The 20,436-nt window shown below is 40.6% G+C and overlaps 1 protein-coding gene across 5 annotated transcripts in view; it reads right to left on the reverse strand.

The window, feature by feature from the left end:
* LOC121738269 (ALK tyrosine kinase receptor) overlaps positions 1-20,436 on the reverse strand; it is a 47,748-nt gene that overhangs the window by 14,157 nt on the left and 13,155 nt on the right. For 2 of the 5 annotated variants that reach the window (XR_006037265.1, XM_042130224.1), the window contains exons 5-19: positions 19,912-19,993; positions 19,310-19,376; positions 16,925-17,231; positions 16,343-16,509; positions 13,190-13,377; positions 12,598-12,757; positions 10,796-10,943; positions 9,855-9,998; positions 9,319-9,478; positions 5,925-6,104; positions 4,947-5,092; positions 4,427-4,538; positions 3,568-3,666; positions 2,415-2,634; positions 1,676-1,903 (exon numbers count right to left, since the gene is read on the reverse strand). Coding sequence is in view for 4 of the 5 variants with exons in the window: in XM_042130224.1 (XP_041986158.1) it covers positions 1,676-1,903; positions 2,415-2,634; positions 3,568-3,666; positions 4,427-4,538; positions 4,947-5,092; positions 5,925-6,104; positions 9,319-9,478; positions 9,855-9,998; positions 10,796-10,943; positions 12,598-12,757; positions 13,190-13,377; positions 16,343-16,509; positions 16,925-17,231; positions 19,310-19,376; positions 19,912-19,993 (2,408 nt within the window). In the remaining variant the exon portion in view is untranslated. The remainder of the gene's footprint in view (positions 1-1,675; positions 1,904-2,414; positions 2,635-3,567; positions 3,667-4,426; positions 4,539-4,946; positions 5,093-5,924; positions 6,105-9,318; positions 9,479-9,854; positions 9,999-10,795; positions 10,944-12,597; positions 12,758-13,189; positions 13,378-16,342; positions 16,510-16,924; positions 17,232-19,309; positions 19,377-19,911; positions 19,994-20,436) is intronic. The other 3 variants (XM_042130227.1, XM_042130226.1, XM_042130225.1) reach the window with 3 other exon arrangements.

Below are 20,436 nucleotides of genomic sequence, written 5' to 3' on the forward strand. Positions count from 1 at the left end.
AGTTTGAATACAATTTATTCTGCTTGTCATCATTGCGCTTATGTAATTAATAATAACACTAAACTAATGGTCACCTTAGTTAATTTGCCATTTAACCAGTTAGCTAAGCATCGTCTAACTGTAGTGTTGAACGTTGCAGTCAAGAAGTCGGCTAAACGACGTATAGACGTGTGATTGAATGGCGTTGTTCAGTCAAAGGGCTAGATGTTTGATTGAACGGCTATTTTAACCGGTGGCTTACGACATTGATAAATTAAAAAAGAGTTGAGACAAATATCCATACTTAATATTATAAACGTCTGTCTGTCTGTCTGTTACCTCTTCACGCCCAAACCGCTGAACCGATTTTGATGAAATTTGGTATAATAATACTCCCCACACCGGTTTCGGTGACGGTGGCCGGTTTCATTGAAGCCAGACCAGGTACGCAGGAGTGATTTTATAGTGCCCAAGCTTGTACACAAGAGCACTCTCTATTCCTTTACTCTCATAACCCAGTGGGACGGAAGACCGACACGACTGGCGAGAGATCAGGCGCAGGACCGACTTTTTACATGCCCATCCGACGCATGGATCATCTTACTTGTCAGACAATCAGGTGATCAGCCTGCATTGTCCTAACCAAACTTGGAAATGACATGTTTCCAACGCGGGATTCGAACCCACGACCTCCGGAGTCGAGAGCGACGCTCTAACCACTAGACCACGGAGGCGTTAAATTTGGTATGGAGATACTTTGAGACCCAAGAAAGGACATAGGACACTTTTTATCCCGAAACAATGTACGGTTCCGTCGCGATCGAATTTTGGCGCAACGGAGTTGAAGGCGTCAAAAACAAAATAAAGTCAATATTTAATCCCATACAACAAACGCGATTTTTTTGGCTTTTTTGCTCGTAATCCATAATGGCAATATGTAGTCACTTGAAATATGCACTTTATCCTTTATTTTATTCGTAATTTAATATTAAAACTAAAATAAAAATAAAATAAACAATAAAGGGGGGCTCTAAAAACAAAAAACACTATTCATTAGCTCTGTAACGGTACCATTCGTGCGCGAGTCCGACTCGCACTTGGCCGATTTTTTATATTTATAATACGTCAAATTTCAGTAAAACTTAAAATTTTCTTATAATAAAAGGTGTTAAATTCGCAAAAGCCATTTAATGTGGTTATGAATGTTGAATGATAGTGCGTTATTCTGTGTTAAGATTGTTTTTATTGTTTTTTTAATTAAACATAATAATTAGTATAGTCCGTCAAGAAAGTGAAGAAATTAAAAAGTAGCAACATCGTAATGTCATCTCTTTTTTTCTTAGATTGATTTGAAAGGGATGACACTACGATGTTGCCACTTTTCAATTTCTTTACTTTCTTGACAGACTAAAGTGATAAAGCAAAGTAACTTAATATGAAAATAGTGCAGACATTTCCCTAAAATTTTTATCGAGCGACTAAAAAATTATTATCTAAAATTAGCAAATGCAGATGACATGGGGCCGTCCACAAGTTACGTCAAACTTTTGAACACGACAAACATTGCCGTAACTCGACCAAATGACACATTCGAAATCTGCAAACGATTTCTCTGAATTCTGTAGGCACCTCGCGTCACCAGGATTAGCCCCTGACGTAACACATGAACGACCATTAGCGTATAAGCGAAACTTACACGTTATACCTCGGATGTCTTTCAAAGCACACGCCAATCAGATGGACGATGTTTGGATGGTTGAATTTCGCCATTATCGCCGCCTCCATGAGGAAATCTGACTCCGCCTGGCCGGTGGACAGTTCTGGCAGGGTCTTCACGGCCACAGGCATCTCTTCACCCGGGCGGTGTTTGTAGAGGCCCTGATAGACCTCACCAAAGGCGCCCTGCCCCAACGGCCTGCTCGTACAGTAATGAAAAGAGGAAAGGAGAGAAATACAAAAAAATCACATAACAACATTATAAAGTTAAAAGATTGTGATACTGATTACGGATTATGAGATATTTTAATTTGATTTTGTTACATACAGGGTGCAATTAAACCCGGCCAAATTTCGATATATTGATCCTTGTTAAAAATAAAAATGCACGTTATTTTAGGGTTCCGTACCCAAAGGGTAAAAACGGGACCCTATTACTAAGACTTCTATGTCTGTCTGTCCGTCTGTCTGTGTGTGCAATGCAGGAATATTAGGCTGATTGTGGTCACCGCCACACCATACTGACTTCACATTTTTCAAACTACGTCACGCAAAAACTACTGAACGGATTTTGACGAAACTTGCCATAGTAGTAGTATTGGTTTTAAATTATAACGTAAGCTACTCTTTTCGAATATTTCGCGTCTAATTTTCGAGAAAAACTAAAAAAACCATTCCCCCCCCCCCCTTAATCGAAACGCCACCGGAGCGCAACTTACTTTATAAGTTTCAGCTTCTCTCGCTCCACTCTGGGAAGTCCTCTCACATCGAAACCTTGCGGTAGAAAGCCCTCGCTGCCGTAGTGGGGATTGAAGGCCATGCCGAGTGGGTTATCCCCACCTGGGGCGTTCCGGAGGCGGTGTAACTGGAGTACATCCTCCTGCTGGAGTAGCCGCTTCTGGTGCTGTTCTGCTTCCTTCTTTTTCTGGTAGCGATTATCTGGAAGAGGACAGAGGTAATAAGTGTCAGGTGCCTGGCATGGCATAAAGATTAAATACCCATAAGGATGTGTTTAAGCGATTTTGTTATGTCATGATATTTCTGATTTTATAATGTCGTTTGTGTATGACTATTGACAGTAGGAACTTGTGACATCACATTTCGCTTACTATTTCACTGTTAAAGATTATATATCTTATATATAAAATTCTCATGTCACAATGTTAGTTACCGTACTCCTCCGAAACGGATTTACTGATTTTTACCAAATTTTATACACAAAATGTGTTATTTACTAAAGTAATTTTTTGGAAAAATTGAAGCGTTATAGTTAACGCTTGAACATCATATAACCCTTTCCTAGTCATAGTTGACTAGGAAAGGGTTATATGATGTTCAATATGTATTTATATGGATGATCCTAGGAATAATAAAAACTAATGAAGCGTAACTCCAATACTTCAACCGTTTTGAATTCGGTTCCTTTTCGCGCACTAAAATATGACATTAGCTATGTCCACATTATGCGCTTTCGTCTTCAATTTTCGTTATTTTCTTTCATTCAACTTTCGTTTTGGCGCATTCAGTAATTGAATACGTCAACGAACGCAACGCCAACATTGTCATTTTTGTTTTTTGGATACGGTCAGAGGGCATGCGTCGCGGGCATGCCTCACATTCGCTGTTGACTGCGCTATAACGCATGCCCTTGACGAACAGAAAAAGGCACAGTGTGGACAAACCTAATAGCTACGAAACACTAACACTTAAATTGACTTCTATATTTACACAAAATTCTTGCATGTATTCTCCTTTTGCATAAAGTACGCATGTATTCGTGTCTCTTTTGTGTAGCTCGCGGGACAAATTTTTTGACACAGTTACTCTTCATTAGTTTTTATTAATCGTAGGGATGATCCCATCAATACTTACATAGATACAGAAAGAAGCACAGCACTAGGACGACCACGAAAACCAGCAGAGCCGACATCATGATCACGACCAGTCGCAGCGATGGAAATTTGTCTTCCACTGTGAAAGAGACAATATTATAGGTAAGAATAAGATACTGCCATTTCACTTTCTAGTAATTCGTGCAATTTATACTAATATTACAACTAAAGGCTCTGTCTATCTGCTAAGATTATGTGAAAAGATACATTTGCAACTCGTTATATCTTTTGATCCTTCAAGCCGGATCTAACTTATGGTCCTTCGAGCCGAACCTAGTTTATAGTATTTTTAGTAGAACATAACTTATGGTGTTTCGAGACAATCTTAACTTATGTCCCTTCGAGCTGGATCTGTGTTATGATCCTTCGAACCAAACCTCACTTGTGGGCGTTCGAGCAATACCTATCTTTCAGTTTTTCAGCCTAACCCAACTTATGGTCCTTCACGCCGGAACTATTAGTCCTTCGAGCCAGATTTAACTTATGGTCCTTCGAGTTAGATCTTTTGATCCTTCAAGTCCAACCTAACTTACCCATTTCCCAGTTTTTTTAGCCTAACCTAACTTATGGTCCTTCGAGCCGGACCTATTGATCCTTCGAGCCAAAACTATAAAACCATTGGTCTTTCGAGCAAGATCTAGCTTATCAAATGGAATCATTTGTGATTTGATTATGCTTATGGTCCTTCGAGCCGGATCGTTTGGTCCTTACAGCCCAACCTAACAGATCATTCTAGCAGAACCTAGCTTATGGTCCTTCGAGCCCGATCTATTGGTCCTTAAAGCCCATATCTTTCTAGCGGAACCTAGGTTATGGTCCTTCGAGCCGGATCTACTCACGTATGCACTTCTTGGGGTCTTTGTCGTCGGCGGTCCACGCGGCGGGGCAGTAACACCTCACTTCACTCCGGTATTCGTTGAGCGCGACGCAGCGGTACGAGCAGCCGCATTTCTGTTTGAAAAGGAATGAAAGGTTGCTTGATGGCGTCAAAACGTCAGAATATTATAACAATTGTGGCGCCACAGGTGAAAACATAATGATCATAACATGTCACCACAATGACACCACAATAGCATGATGCTATTGTGGTGTTACAATGACATCACAAAGGCGTCAAAATAGTGTCATAATGATACTACAATTGCAAAATAATGATATCATAATAGCGTTATTGTTAATGACAGCACAATGGCATCACATGACACTACAATTGCACCATAATGGCAATATAATAACACCAAAATGGCGTCATAATGACTCCATAATTACACCAAAATGGCATCAAAATGGCGTCATAACGACTCCATAATGACACCAAAATGGCATCAAAATGGCGTCATAATGACAGACGATACTCACGTGTAGCGCCGGTATGACGAGCACCTCGCCGGGCCCGTTGCGCGCCGCGATGCCGACGTCGGCAAACTCGGGTATGCCGCGCGTCACGTCCACATACGACCATCCGCCGCTGCCGTGGTAGCCCTCACCCTCGTTGGAGTTGCCACCTGGTGATGATGAAGAGCATTTTAAAAGAACTTCAATTAAGGGTGAAAAACCACAGAAATAAATTAAGATAGAACGGCTAAGCGGGTGGAGTACGCGTGTTTCAATCTTGCTCTGTCGTGCAAGATTCGAGACCGAGAGACTTCACCATGGTGGGACGAAAGTGGGAGCAACCGGAAGTCAATAGTATAGATATGATGGCGGGAAACGTAGTGCCTATCTCAATTGAATAAGCTTCGAATAAGGTAAGTAAATTAATATGCGTTTTATTGGTAGGTAAAACGCCACTAATAGACATGCGTTAAGAACCGATCATGTCAACCCCCTTTCGGTGCAAAAACGGAGAATAAAAACGTGACGTATCTATAAAGGTGTTTTTTTTTTGCCATTTGGCTACGGAACCCTAAAAAAACCCTAAATTAAAAAAAGTGTGTGTAACATCTAGAAAAATAAAATTCGTATTCCAAAAAATACATACACGAGCGAAGCCGCAGAAAAAAGCTGGTATAGACCATAAAGTTAATATATTATTTACCTAGCGGAATAGATCAGCAATCTCGAGCTGTCAAACGAAACCGAAATTGGTTTACATATGTGTGTAAAAATATGTGTACGTATACACTTATACAAGCATGATTGAACATGAATTCTATGAGATTTAATTGTCAACGTGCCGATAAGTGCCGACTGGACGTCAAAAAAAGAGGTCTGCTGTCACGTCTCTTTTTACCACGCAGTGTTACTGATAGTGACATCTCGCTTGCTCAGGCCTTTGTTTCTCTATTCCGCTAGGTATATTAACTTTATTATATTTTATAATAGACTATCCCTTACCAAGCCATCCTCCGCCCGCGCCGCCTCTCACACATCCACCCCCACCACCGCCGAACCCGCCGTGGGCGCCGCCCCAGCACGCCCGCCCGCCCTTCCCGCCCGCCCGCAGCGCGCTACCACGGACCTCCTCAAAACCGGGAGTGGTGGGACCGACGCGGTCGTTCCAACCGCCACCAGCACCTGATGAGATGGGAGTTAGTTGGATTATTCTTGGTGGGGTTTTGGGCTGGTTCAAATGAAGTGGTCACGCCGCGTATACTTTTATATTATAAAGCGGAAGAGTTTGTTTGTTTGTTTGAACGCGTTAATCTCAGGAACTACTGTTCCGATTTGAAAAATTATTTCAGTGTTAGATAGCCCATTTATCGAGAAAGGCTATAGGCTATATTTTATCACGCTAATACTAATAGGAGCTAAGAAATAGAGGAAAGTGTAGAAAAAACGGGGGAAAATTATTTGAAAGGGCTTATTTGAACGCGCTTATCTCAGGAACTACTGGTCCGATTTGAAAAATTATTTCAGTGTAAGATAGCTAATTTATAGAGGAAGGCTAAAGGCTATATCTTATCACGCTAAGGCTAATAAGAGCGAAGAAATAGAGGAAAATGTGGAAAAAACGAACGAAATTATATTTTAAGAAACTACTGAAGCAATTTTTATGTTATTTGGCACACATGAACATGGCCTATCCACGTGAAAGAACATAGGTTTCTTTTTTGCCGAAAAATTTACGATTTCCATGACATTCCTTAATTACGCGGGCGAAGGCGCGCGGAATATTAAGGCCGGTATCCAAGTCAGTCAGTACCCAAGATGCATCTCGGTCTCTAGACACGGTTCAGGCTCTGTGATTGGTTGGCTGTCAAATTTGGACCAATCACAGAGCCGAATCGCGTCTTGAGACCGGGTCGCATCTTAAGTACTGACTATTTATACCAGCCTTAAAGTCTAACATATTTCTACCCAGGGACGTCTTTCCCTTAGGTGCAATGTGTACGGTGCACACGGGCGCCGCGGTCCTAGGGGCGCCGAGCGCCGCTCGCCCTCGACGCGAGCCCGCGCTGGCCGGCCGCCACGGCCCACGCTTTATTGACCAACGTAAAAAGAACTCCAGTTTGCAAACATTTTTGTGTAATATCCGAAGCTCTTCTTATATTGGTAGAATTACAGCAAAGCAAGGCGCGCCATGAGCGGCTCGGCTTTTGCAATATAAATATTATAATCTTTATTTTTCAACGTGAAATTGAACCTTAAATCACATAAATGAAGATTATATTATTTGGTGTAATAGTGAGTGCCCTATCGCTCGTTTTTTCAAAATAGGTAGTGGGAGGATTTGGATTTAGATACAAAAAGGACAGTGTTCTAATTTAGAAAACAAACTGTGCCATGCTGGCTCTTCGGATGTAGAGAAGTTAAAGCTCTTCAGTGAAATCGAATAATGAAATCGAATTAATACCGATGTTGTGATGATGTGATGTTTAATAAGTATAGAACATGAAATTTAAAGTAAAATTGAAGTACTTAAGCGATATAAAATTTACGTTTAGGGGTTACTTGTTAGGGTCAGTCAAGACTCAAGAGCACATCATGGTCAAAACCGAAAAAAAACTTCAATCTACATACAAATAACAATAGAGTTTATTATTTATTTTATATTGGAGAAATTTTACAGTACCTATGTGGTAACTTGATGTGCTGTTATAGTTCGTCTGGTGGAACGAAAGAAGCCACCGCTTAGAGTCCTCACCCTTAAGCGGCCGGACAAACTGTACTTTTACTTTGTACTTTATGGTTTTACTAAGGGTCGATCCACAACGGATGCTGGTATAGGTCTTCTTTATAGTATATTTGAAGCATGGGAGGACTCGCGGGATGTTTAGGGATTTTTTGCGACCTCTCCAAGGCTTTTGACTGTGTTGAGCATGCTACATTGATCAGGAAATTGCACCACTATGGCATTAGGGACTCGGCACCTCAACCTTTTGACATCTTACCTCAAAAATAGAACTCAAAGGGTTGACATTAATAGTAAAAGGTCCAATGGGACCAAAATAGAATTAGGCATCCCACAGGGATCCATTCTAGGTCAATTTCTTTTTCTCATCTACATAAATGACTTACCTTATCTTGTTAAGGATAATGAGATAGTACTTTTTGCTGATGACACTTCACTTATTTTTAAAGTGAAGCGACAGTCAAATTACAACGAGGTAAATAGTGCTCTCTCAAAAATAGTGCATTGGTTTAACGTTAATAACTTACTTCTAAATTCTAGGAAAACTAAATGTTTAAAATTTACTTTGCCCAACGTTAGGCAAGTTAAAACCAATATACTATTAAATGATGAGAAGATGGATTTGGTGGACACCACTGTATTCTTAGGCATTACACTAGACAGTAAATTACAGTGGGGTCTTCATATTGCCAATCTTGCAGATAGGCTCAGTTCTGCAGCATACGCAGTCAGAAAATACGGGAAATTTCTGACGAAGACACAGCAAGACTAGTATATTTCAGTTATTTTCATAGTAGAATGTCGTATGGCATCCTCTTATGGGGAAACGCTGCCGACATTAATACGATTTTTGTGCTGCAGAAGCGAGATATACGTTCAATTTATAAAATGTCAGCTTTTGAATCTCTGAGAGAAAAGTTTAAAGAAATTGGTATTCTAACTGTTGCTTCTCAATACATTTTGGATAATGTATTATATGTTAGAAAGAATCTTAGTAAATTTACAACCAAAAGTGACAGTCACGGAAGAAACACTAGAAATAAGTATAAACTAGAAGTACCGGTGATCAGACTTAGTAAAGTAAGTAAATCTTTTAAAGGTCAATGTATACGCCTTTACAATAAAATCCCAGCAAACGTTCAAAATCTTTCCATTAATAAATTTAAAAAAGTAGTCAAAGAGCGTTTTGTGCCAAAGCCTATTATAAGGTCAATGATTTCTTAAACGATGGCACATCTTGGGAGTAGGATGGCTGCTTGCAAGGCTATTTCTAGATAATATTTTATGACTTACAATTATATATGTTGACATTGTATATATAATTTTAAGTTACAACATTGTAAACCTTATTTTAAAAGATTAATTTTTTCCTACGCCGGTTCTTCTCGCCGGGCTAATTCCCGAACCGGTGGTAGGCATGTAGACGTTCAGAGAATATTTGTTCTGAATAAAAAAGTTTGAGTTTGAGTTTGTACCCATTTCATTTTGACCGCGAGCGCGCTTGTTAGGGGGCGCTAGGGTAATGTTTGCACACGGGCGCCACATGGGCTAGAGACGGCCCTGTTTCTACCCACTCTCAAGCATCACCTTGATTTGTCGAAGACCTTGAACCATCTCAAAACATCCCAACCCTAACACTAGCTTTATTTCACTCACCAGAAGTCCGTCCAATCTCCCCATACATGTATCCGCTTTCGGGAGTCGCGTTGGTTCGTCCCCGGCCGTGTTGAGAGCCATCATCTCTGAAGATGCCGACCGACAGACCACCGCCTCCGCCGCCGACAACCAACGGTACAGAATTGCCATCATTGTCCACCTGTAAAGAAGGGGTTGAATTTTTAGATACTGAAGTGATAGTAAAAGATGGGGTCAAAAATGTTGGAGATGGCCTATGGAGTGAAATCAACAATTGTAAGAAAACTTTAAATTAAATGCCAAAATTTGTCTTTGTCGCCGTCGCTGACGTTGGTATTTCGTGGGTTCTGCTAGTGTAACCCTGTATTCCGGATCTCATGGGTTTTGCTGGTGTAAACCTGAGATCTATTGCTACTCGCACTCACCAGGAACACATAAGTGCCTCTCCTTCTTCCTTGTGATTCTGGGTCTGGGATCTTGTGAGTATTGCTGGATGGATTATTGCAGATCCTGTAAGTGTACCTCCAAGAACCTATTGCTATCTCTATCGCACTCACCAGGAACACATAAGTGCCTCCCCCTCCGCCGCCACCGCCATCGTTGACGTGGGTATTCCTGATCTCATGGGTCTTGCTGGTATAAACTTGGGTGGTGGTGTTGTGACGATGCGCGCATTCTTGACTCTCTTGAGCTGATAGGGTCTGAAAAAAGAATCATGATTCAGTAATGGTGGAAGTTAATTGCGTGTGCGTTTAAAGAACTCAAAAGAACTGATAAAAGAGAGAATGGCAAAATAAAGGTTATAGGATCTGCAAAATTCTATTTGAAAATAATTTAAGGTTTACAAAATTCTAAGATCTGATGAAGTAAACCATGTTGCGCAATGTAGTTGGACCAATATTTTTAACCAGAGCTTGGTACTACTAATATATATTCTGTGCCAGAGCAACATTACAGTTTCTTTCCCTGTGCAACTTAAAGACACCTTGACATTTCTAAATAGGACTTCCTTTCATACTGGCACACTTTTTATTCATCTTTTTATTTATCGTTGTTGATTGGCTAGTTTCTGACTACATAGTTAAAAGTTTAACTCCTATAAAAAAGTGGGCATAAGTCATTATTCCTAACCATATTATGTATTTGGCACACAGAATTAATCAAGATAGAACGGCGCCGCGCGTGTGCTGCTAAGGAATCGCTCGTGTCAATTTTTGCTTTGCTTTTAGTTAAAACAAATAACTTACCCGTGGCAAGAAATACCTCCTTTTAACCGATTCACTTTCGTACTTCTGTTTTTCCAATTAGACACTGCACAATGAGGCATTTTTGCACAACCGCTCCGGTGTAATCAAGTCGAGACGTGCGCGCTGACTGAATGAACGTTCAACGAATCTTGCACGACAGAGCAAGATTAAAACACGCGTACTCCACCCGCTTAACCATTCTATCTTGATTTATTTCTGTGATTTGGTATCACCGACCCTCTATTTCTTACCTTCTTACAAGCATTCAGGCCCTGTTGCCCGAGCAGCATATACAGTTTCTCGCCGCGATGCAACTCGAAGAGGCCACGGGCTTGTGCCCCGTGGGAAACCCCTGCCCACATGGAACCTAGGCCTCCTGACGCACCCGTTGCAATGATCCTTAAAAAAATGAGAGAGTTTAGGTACGTAACATAATATGAAGACATTTTCGAATCCACAACTGTCTTGCTCGAAGTTGTAGTATGAACAGTGTGGCGTTTTAAGCTAGATTGTATAGTGCAGGGCTTGCCAAACTGTCCGTCGCGACGCCCCGGGGCGTCGCGACACTGTCCCAGGGGCGTCGCATGTCAACACAACCAAATCGAGTGAGCACCGCGCGCATGTCAATCAGACATCCCGGGATTCCCGGGCAGTCTAAAATCCCCGGTTTCAGAAGCAATGCTCAGAAAAGCAAGCGCAGCCTTCACATTAGCCAGCCTTGCTGGTTTTAATATTATCTTTCATGAATATTAAATATCTCTTTTAATTTTTATGCTTATGTTTTGATTTTGGTCATTATTTCCTAATAAAAATATAAATATCCAAATAGTGTTTATATGATAACCTATGTAGGCTGGTTCTAAAATTAAGAAAGTATTTTTGGGGGCTGGGTTGAAGGGCGTCGTAAAGAAATGGCAAAGTCCCAAGGGCGTCACAGTACAAATAAGTTTGGGAAGCCCTGGCATAGTTAATATTGAATGAATAAAGAAATTCTGTAACGAAAAACACCTAACATTCGTCTAACGTCGTTTCAGTTCGGCAGACTTCGGCTGCGTATCGCTGCACCGGTGTGACGTTGCCAGACTTCGGCACGTGTTTGTGTGCGTGCGACTAGACGTATGCGAAGTATAATTGCATAAGTTGATAAAAAATGCTATGCAATAGTTTTACCGCGGCAGTCCCCAGTAAGTGCCGCACGTATTTTTTTAGTAGGGTGTGGGGTATCCAATGTGGGATATGAGTGGCGGCTTTGTGGGATAAGATTATTCTCGTATTAAGTTTAAGGGATGACCAAAAGTTTAATGCAATAAGTAAAAATAAAAAAATCTGAGGCGTGTTTTGTGACGGTCGCCGGCTGCTGACTTTCTGGATTGTGTTTGTTTTTGTTTTGACGGGGGGCTGTGCCCCCCGAACCCCCCTTTCGGGGGATTCGGGGTTTGTCCATCCATTTCATAATCCCGTAATTTCTCCTCGAATAATTGTTGAAATTTTGATTCACTCGTATGTGCCTCCACAACTTTTGTCTCTTTAATAACACCTGTAACTTTTATTAACTACTTTCTAATCCCAAAAACAACCACAAACACCAACAAACACCTGCTAGTTGACGCCTTATTCTAAATAAAACGCTCCTAGCGCCGCAGCGGTGCGCGCTGAACTACTTCAATTAGACGGCGGCTTTTGAATCAGCTGTAGTGTTGAACGTTTTGAGCGACTAAAATATTCAATATAAAAGCTAGACGTGTGATTGAATGGCGTTGTTCAGTCAAAGGGCTAGCTGTTTGATTGAACGGCTATTTAAACCAGTCGGCTGCGACATATATACCGGCGTACTCAGAAAACTTCGATAGCGCGATGCAGGAATGTTAGGCGAATTGTGGGTACCGCCACAAGGGTTTCGGGACAACAACACTCATATTTTGTATAACCCCTCACTCGGCACCTCCCACATCTGTATGCTCTGAGCTTTGTATAACAGAGACGGATTTAGCTGGATATTCCACCGAATTCTACAGGAAAGAGACAGCAACACAAAAGAGACAGCAATACTCACGTATATAACCCCTCGCTCGGCACCTCCCATATCTGTATGCCCTGGTACGGCGGGCTCTGTATGACAGAGACGGAAGCAGGTGTATCGCGGTAGAACGTGTCGCACATCGTCTGATTCGGTCCTATCCTACCGACTGCGCCGCATGGGGTGAAACGGTATACTGCGAAAAGAAAATCATAATAAGAAAATTGTCAGGAGATACTTTGGTATTGCCTTTTTTATGAAATAAGGGGGCAAACGAGCAAACGGGTCACCTGATGGAAAGCAACTTCCGTCGCCCATGGACACTCGCAGCATCAGAAGAGCTGCAGGTGCGTTGCCGGCCTTTTAAGAGGGAATAGGGTAATAGGCGAGGGTAGGAATGGGCAGGGAAGGGAATAGGGAAGAGAAGGGTAGGGAATAGGGTAGGGGATTGGGCCTCCGGTAAACTCAATCACCCGGCGAAACACAGCGCAAGCGCTGTTTCACGCCGGTTTTCTGTGAGCCCGTGGTATCTCTCCGGTCGAGCCGGCCCATTCGTGCCGAAGCTTCGCTCTCCCACGTCAACGCACTGCAGTACGTCTACCCACTGCAGTCTTCATTACAAACTCACCCATAGCATCAGCGAAGTCCTCGTGCGGTGTTGTCTTCTCCTCGAATATTGGATCATAGTAGTTGTATTCACCCAGCTCGGCGGGGTCTATGTTGAGTCCGAAACACTCTGGGGCCATGGAGAAGTCATCTATCGCGGAGTCCGAGTATATGCGCATACCCATACGAGTCTTGAAGAGGAAGTAGTATCTGGAAAAGATGGCATATTGATAGTTTTTAACCACCGACAAAAAAGATGTGTCTGTCTGTCGGTCTGTCTGTCTGTCTGTCTGTCTGTGGCATCGTAGCATCCAAACGGGTGGACCAATTTTGATCTAGTTTTTTTTTGTTTGAAAGCTGACTTAATAGAGAGTGTACTTAGCTATAGTTCATCATCATCAGCCTGCTCCGTGATGAAAAATCGCGCTTCATCTGGTTCGTGTACGGCCGGTTAGCAACTTATAGTCGTTTGGCGGGGGTTTTTTTTAATTTATTAATTTATTTTTATGGTTACAGTTTCCGGTATTATCAAAACCGGGAATAGGAGTTATTTTCCTCCCCCTCCGTGGTCCAGTGGTTTAGAGCGTGGCTCTTGACTCGGAGGACATGCGTTCGATTCCCACGTTGGATACATGTTATATCCAAGTTTAGTTAGGACAATGCAGGCTGATCACCTGATTGACGAGTAATCATTAATGGATGATCCATGCGTCGGATGGGCATGTAAAAAGTCGGATCTCTCGCCAGTCGTGTCCGTCTTCCGTCCCACTGGGTTTTGAGAGTAAAGGAATAGAGAGTGCTCTTGTGTACTGCGTACACACTTGGGCACTATAAAATTACTCCTGCATAACTGGCCTACATTGAAAACAACCGGCCACCGTCACCGAAACCGGTGTGGGAGTTATTATTTAAAGTAGGACGAATGAACGACATAACTGGCAAAAGGTCAAGATTGTCTTTTTTATCAGACAATCAGCTTATATTATCTAAAACGTAAATGGAAAGAATATTTTGGCCATCCCAACGCGAGATTCGAGCCTATTACGAGCATAAGTTAATATACCTAGCGGAATAGAGACACAAAGGCCTAAGCAAAAGAGATGTCACTATCAGTAACACTGCGTGGTAAAAAGAGACGAGTGATACATGACAGCAGCACTCTTTTTTTGACGTCCAGTCGGCACGTACCGCACGTTGACAATTTAATCTCATAGAAATCACGTTCAATCATGCTTGTGTAAGTGTACAGTGTATACGTACACATATTTTTACACACAGATGTAACCAACTTCGGTTACGTTTGACAGCTCGAGATAGTTGCTCTATTCCGCTAGGTATATTAACTTTATGATTACGAGCCATCTGTGTCTATGCCTGCCACATTTTCTTAACAGAAACATTTTTGATGCCGAACCGTACAGGGATGGTATTGTTGTCTTGAAATAACAAGTGTTACGACATACTTGCTAGTGATGTGGACAAAAATAGCTCCCCATAAGAAGACTATTATATTTGTTTTATATTTAATGTTGTATTCTTAAAATGTCGTTTTATTATTAGTTTATATTCTAAATTTAAAATTTCAGTCCAAAAAGAAGTAAAACAATGCTACTTTTACATAAAAATTGTGAATATGTGTACGCCTCTGAGACATATTACAAGGCTTTGTGTACTTCTGACTCCTGAGATAGAATTAGGCTTCTAGGGGTAGAACGTGTATCAGGAGAGTCCCGCTCTTTCAGAGCTCACCTGACTCTAAAAATCAAACATCGTCCTTCTCTCTTCACACTCACGCCCGTCTTTCATATGCCAGGTGAAAAAGGACGGCGCGAAATCATCGCCGAGTTAGTTTTACTTGAATAAAAGACGAACTATATTGATTATGAAAAAAGTGTTTTGAGCAAATTTAGGTTTTATCAATACCTTTTTAGATATTAAAAAATATTGAAGAAAAGACAGCAAACTTCGAAGATCCAAGCAAAAATGTGTCTAAAACAAGGTTTTTTGTAAAAAAGAAACTATCGTGCATTTTTTGAGTAATCGTGTTTTCGTCTTGAGCATTTAATCTTTATGAACTGAAGTTACTTGTGTCAAAAAATCAGTTTTCTAGACCTTACAGATTTTGAGATCTAGGTTAATGTATGTAGTCAAGTTAGGGTCATATGGGCTCTTCAGTCTGACATGACATTACATTTTAAAACATTTAACACATTTTTCTTACGCCGGTTCTTCTCGCCGGGTTAGTTACCGAACCGGTGGTAGGCAGACTAGACACCTTAGTATCAACGTTCAGAAATATTTTTGTAAAAAAATTCCTCTGAATAAAAATATTTTGATTTTGACAGCTGCTCTAGCTTTGGCAGCTAGCTAAAAGCCGAGCTTTGTGAGGGCTCGCGTCGTTTTTCTGCGTGGTAATAATCTTTAAGGCAGTTTTTTTATATTTAATAGTAACCAAACCTTGACTGACCGATGATAACATCTACATATAAATCAAAATTACTATGTTAAAGTCACAAATATTGATTTGAACTTTACGGAAAAACTCTCCCACTTGGCTCCAATAGGCGTGATAGTTTTTCCATACCTAAAGTGTACCAAAAAATCGGCCAAGTGCGAGTCGGACTCGCGCACGACGGGTTCCGTACTGTTATAGAGCAAACATAGACCAAAAATTGTGTTTTTGTATGGGAGCGCCCCTTTATTTTTTTATTTTATTTTAATATTATTCTTAAATATTGAGGTAGACATATAATTAAGGACTTTGTGAAAATATCAAGTGCCTACCTGTTGGCAACAAAATAAAGGGGCGCTCCCATACAAAAACACAATTTTTTGATATCGAGTAAAAAAGGCCAAAAAAAATCACGTTTGTTGTATGGGGGCTACCCTTTAATTATTAATTTTATTTTGATTTTAGTATGTGTTGTTATAGCGGCAACAGATATACACAATCTGTGAAAATTTCAGAACTCAAGCTATAGCGGTTCTTGAGAAACAGCCTGGAGACAGACAGACATCAAAGTCTCATGAATAGGGTCCCGTTTTCACCCTTTGGGTACGGAACCCTAAAAATGCTTAGGTTATGGGGTTTACTAGGGCTCGCTCGCTCGTCTTGATTACAGTGATTTAAATGCTTAGTAATGAAATGAAGCTGCAGCAAAATCCAAATACTCACCTGGTAGTAATATTCGGCAGGAATATGGCAGCCCTGTACCAGTTCTCTCCCTTGTCCTTGGTGGAAAACCACAGGGAGGTGGTGATATTGCCTCTGGAGGTGAGTTCCACCACGTCCAAGCTAAGGGAACCGTAGTTACGGCCATTCTGCTGGTAGTAGAAGCGTACCTGGTGGAAGAAGGTTTGAATTACAACAAAAATTAAGGTTTACAATGAGTAGGGTTTATATATAAGGCTTTGTATTCGAAATTATATAAAACTTGAGAGGTGTCAAAGGACACCCGGATGGAACGAAGTTGTTTTCTATTAGAGAGAGAGAGAGACAGACAAAGAAACATGCGCATGCAAAATGTGAACTTTTGGTCTTATTTTTTTCCGTCTAGCCCCCTTTCGCAACGCGCGATAAGGAACTTCGTTCCAATAATACTGAAGTTTAAGAAGTTTCATTGAATGAATTAGGTGAAAGCTCCCCAAGAAAATAGTAGACAGTAGACAAAAAGTCCCCAAAGACAAATAAAAGATGGTAGCAAAACTGTCCCAAAAGAAAAAACATGATGGTAGAAAGTTAGCGAAAAACACTCACCATACAGCAGTTATAATACTTCGAGTTAATATCGCCATGGACCTTTGGCGGTGGATTAAAGATGGTGGTCTTCATCACAGCGGTTGACGCGAAGTCAGCTCTTTCCTGGTTAGGTCCAGTTACATTCATATTCACAAAGAAGTAGTAACCCATACACGCCAGGGTATGGTTCATATGAGCTGGTGATAGTGGTACCATGGGATTCTCTGTCGTATAGACCCTGGGTGGACCGCAGGTGTGGTCGAAATTGGGACCCGTTTTGTCCGTTGGTGTTGGACCACTGTGTCGTGACCATTTGAGGATGGGCCTGTGAAGAAATTGTTATTTATTTGTCTATTTATTTTAATCCTACTTCCTACTAATATTATAAAGGCGAAAGTTTGTTTGGATGTATGGATGTGTGGATGTATGGATGTTTGTTACTCTTTCACGCAAAAACTACTGAACGGATTTTAATGAAACTTTACAATAATATGGCTTATACATCAGAATAACACATAGGCTACAATTTTAACCGACTTTCAAAATGGAGGAGGTGTTATGTTTGTTTCCTTATGTTCAACGATTACTCCGCCGTTTGTTAACCGATTTCCAAAATTTTTCTTTTGGTATGTAGGGTATCATCCCAATTTGGTATTATTTTCGCAAAAGTGGTGATCTGATGAAGGATCCATAAGTAATCGAGGGAACTCCTCAAAATTTATGGGGAAACATGTGGTGACTTCGGTTTCGTGAGAAGTATTCTAAGCATATGCTACAAACAAGTAAGATTTTGCACCGAGGTATACCCGGTATACCGTGATTCGGAAGATGCTAAGAGAACTCCTGATTCTTTATAGATACAAGTTTGGGAGTTTCGGCGTTGTTTTAAGAACGGAAAGCATATGCTACTATGCAAATTACATTCAACATCATCATCATCATCACTACCATAATATTATAACATGCATCGTCCCATGATTATGAGCCTTTTCATAGTCGAGTTTGTCAAGCGATAATTAAAAAAAAAATCTATACTTAATATTATAAAGCTGAAGAGTATGTTTGCTTGAATGCGCTAATCTCAGGAACTACAGGTTCGATTTTAAAACTTATTTCAGTGTTAGATATCTCATTTATCGAGTAAGACTATAGGCTATATTATATTATATTATATTATCACGCTAAGACTAATACGACCGATAAAACTCAGGAAAATGTGGTAAAAACGGGGAAAATATTAGAAAGGGTTTATCTCACGAACTACTGGAGCAACTTTTATGGCAATATTTGGCACAGATATAGAGTAGACCACGTATTTATAGCTATTTTTATTCGAAAATGTACGGTTTCTGTGAAATTCCTAATTTACGCGAGCGAAGCCGCGCGGGACATCTAGTCTTATATAATTCTCGTGTCACAATTTTAGGCCGCGTACTCCTCCGAAACGGCTTTACTGATTTTAACCAAATTTTATATGCATATTCAGTGGGTCTGAGAATCAGCTACTTATTATATTGATATGTGTAAGTATTTGTTGAATAAATAATAGCAAATTATCACAACTCGAGACTGACGGCGACCATTGTTTGTGCGACGGGATAGCGATGGACGTTGCCATGGTGACATACTTATTTAGTCACTTCAATAAAATAATACGGGCGAAATACTTTATATGGTAAATAAACGTTTGCCGGGACAGCTAGTATTATACAGTGTGTAACAAAAATAAGTGATAATACTTTAGGGAGTGTACGTGTTCCTTGTAGAGAGTTCACTGTGAAAGTAGCAGCGCTGAAAGACCAAAAATTTTTTTCACTTTTGTATGGGGAAACTCGTGACGCACGGGCCCTTGCCCATACAAAAGTGAAAAAAATTTTTCGTTTTTCAGCGCTGCTACTTTTACAGTGAACTCTCTACAAGGAACACGTACACACCCTAAAGTATTATCACTTATTTTTGTTACACACTGTATATATAGATGACGCCTGCAAGTTCTGCAACTCAGTAATACATATTTCCTTTGTCCATGCCTCGGGTCTTGGGGGACGGGAAAAATATCTTCATACCAAATTTCAACAAAATATATTCAGTGTGAACAGGTAACAGACAGACAGACATACGAGCACTTCCGCGTTTATTACCTATACTTATAATATTATAAATGCGAAAGTGTGTCTGTCTATCTGCCTGTTACCTCTTTACGCCCAATCCCCTGAACCGATTTGGCTGAAATTTGGTATGGAGATACTTAGAGACTCGGGAAAGGACTTAGGATACATTTTATCCCATAAAAATGTTGTTCTCACGCGAAAAACGACTTTTGGGGCAACGGAGCTGCAGGTGTCATATATGTATAGTTTAGTATAAAAAATTATTTTGTAATAAAACAAACAGTAAACTCACTGAGGAACATTCTCGAATCCACAGCTGTCTTGCTCGAAGTTGCAGTACGAACCGTACGGCATTTTATCTGGAAGACAAAGAAATGTTTAGGGCCTGTTTCACCACTTGACACTTCCTGATGAAGTGTCGGATAGGCTATCCACAACTTTTTTTATAGATTCTCCATACTTCATCTGTCAAGTTAAGTGGTGGATAGCCTATCCGGCACTTTATCGGGAATGTGGTGAAACAAATTATCTTTTTTTTTTTCTTCACTTTTCTGTTTGCCTTTTTACTAATCTAGAAGACAGAAGTCTCTATAGAATTTTTAAGCTATTGCAAAGCTTTGAGCGCAGCGCCCTTATCAAGATATTCCGTAACGAAAAACACCTAACACCCCCACTCGGTGCAGCGTTGCCCGGCTTCAGCACGTGTTTGTGTGCGTGCGACTAGACGTACGCGGATTATAAATAAATAAAATAAAATAAATATAATTGCGATTGCGATAAAAATGCAACAGCTTTACCGCGGCAGTCCCCGAGTGCAACACGTATTTTTAAGATGTAAATCAACATTTTGCTACAACTGCTACCACGGCCTAACGTAAAACCGGCGTAACATACCGCATTGCTTCTGCTCGTCCGTGCTGTCGTCGCAATCCTTCACCAAGTCGCAGATCTGTTGTAGCTTGATGCACGACTCCTTCTGTAAATCGGTTAAGTTAGTCTACATTCTTTAAAGATAAGTTTACCTTGATTTTTACTCATTGTTTGCTAATGGTCGGAACTCGAAAGGTGTGGTTGGTAAAATTGAGGATATTTTGGTTACATGATCTGCTTACGTGTAAAGATTAAGAAAATATTGGTCATACTCAAAGTAAAAAAATCATCAGAATATGTATATTCAACTAAAATTAGCAACAACAAGTTTTTTTACTAGGTCATGTCTCTAAAATATCCGTATTTGACTTGATTTTTTTTTGACTTGACAGCTTTTTTAGATTGATATTAAATATTTGTCCTCTTTTCAGTTTTCAAATCTATAGCAATCTAAAATCGTGTTTTTTCCATGTTTGGTTACGACAATACAGGCTAATTACCTAATTATCTGACAAGACCGGATGAACCAAGTAGATCCATCCCATGCTT

The sequence above is a fragment of the Aricia agestis genome, chromosome 22 (genome assembly GCF_905147365.1).
Source record: "Aricia agestis chromosome 22, ilAriAges1.1, whole genome shotgun sequence".
NCBI classification, from domain to species: Eukaryota; Metazoa; Arthropoda; class Insecta; order Lepidoptera; family Lycaenidae; genus Aricia; species Aricia agestis.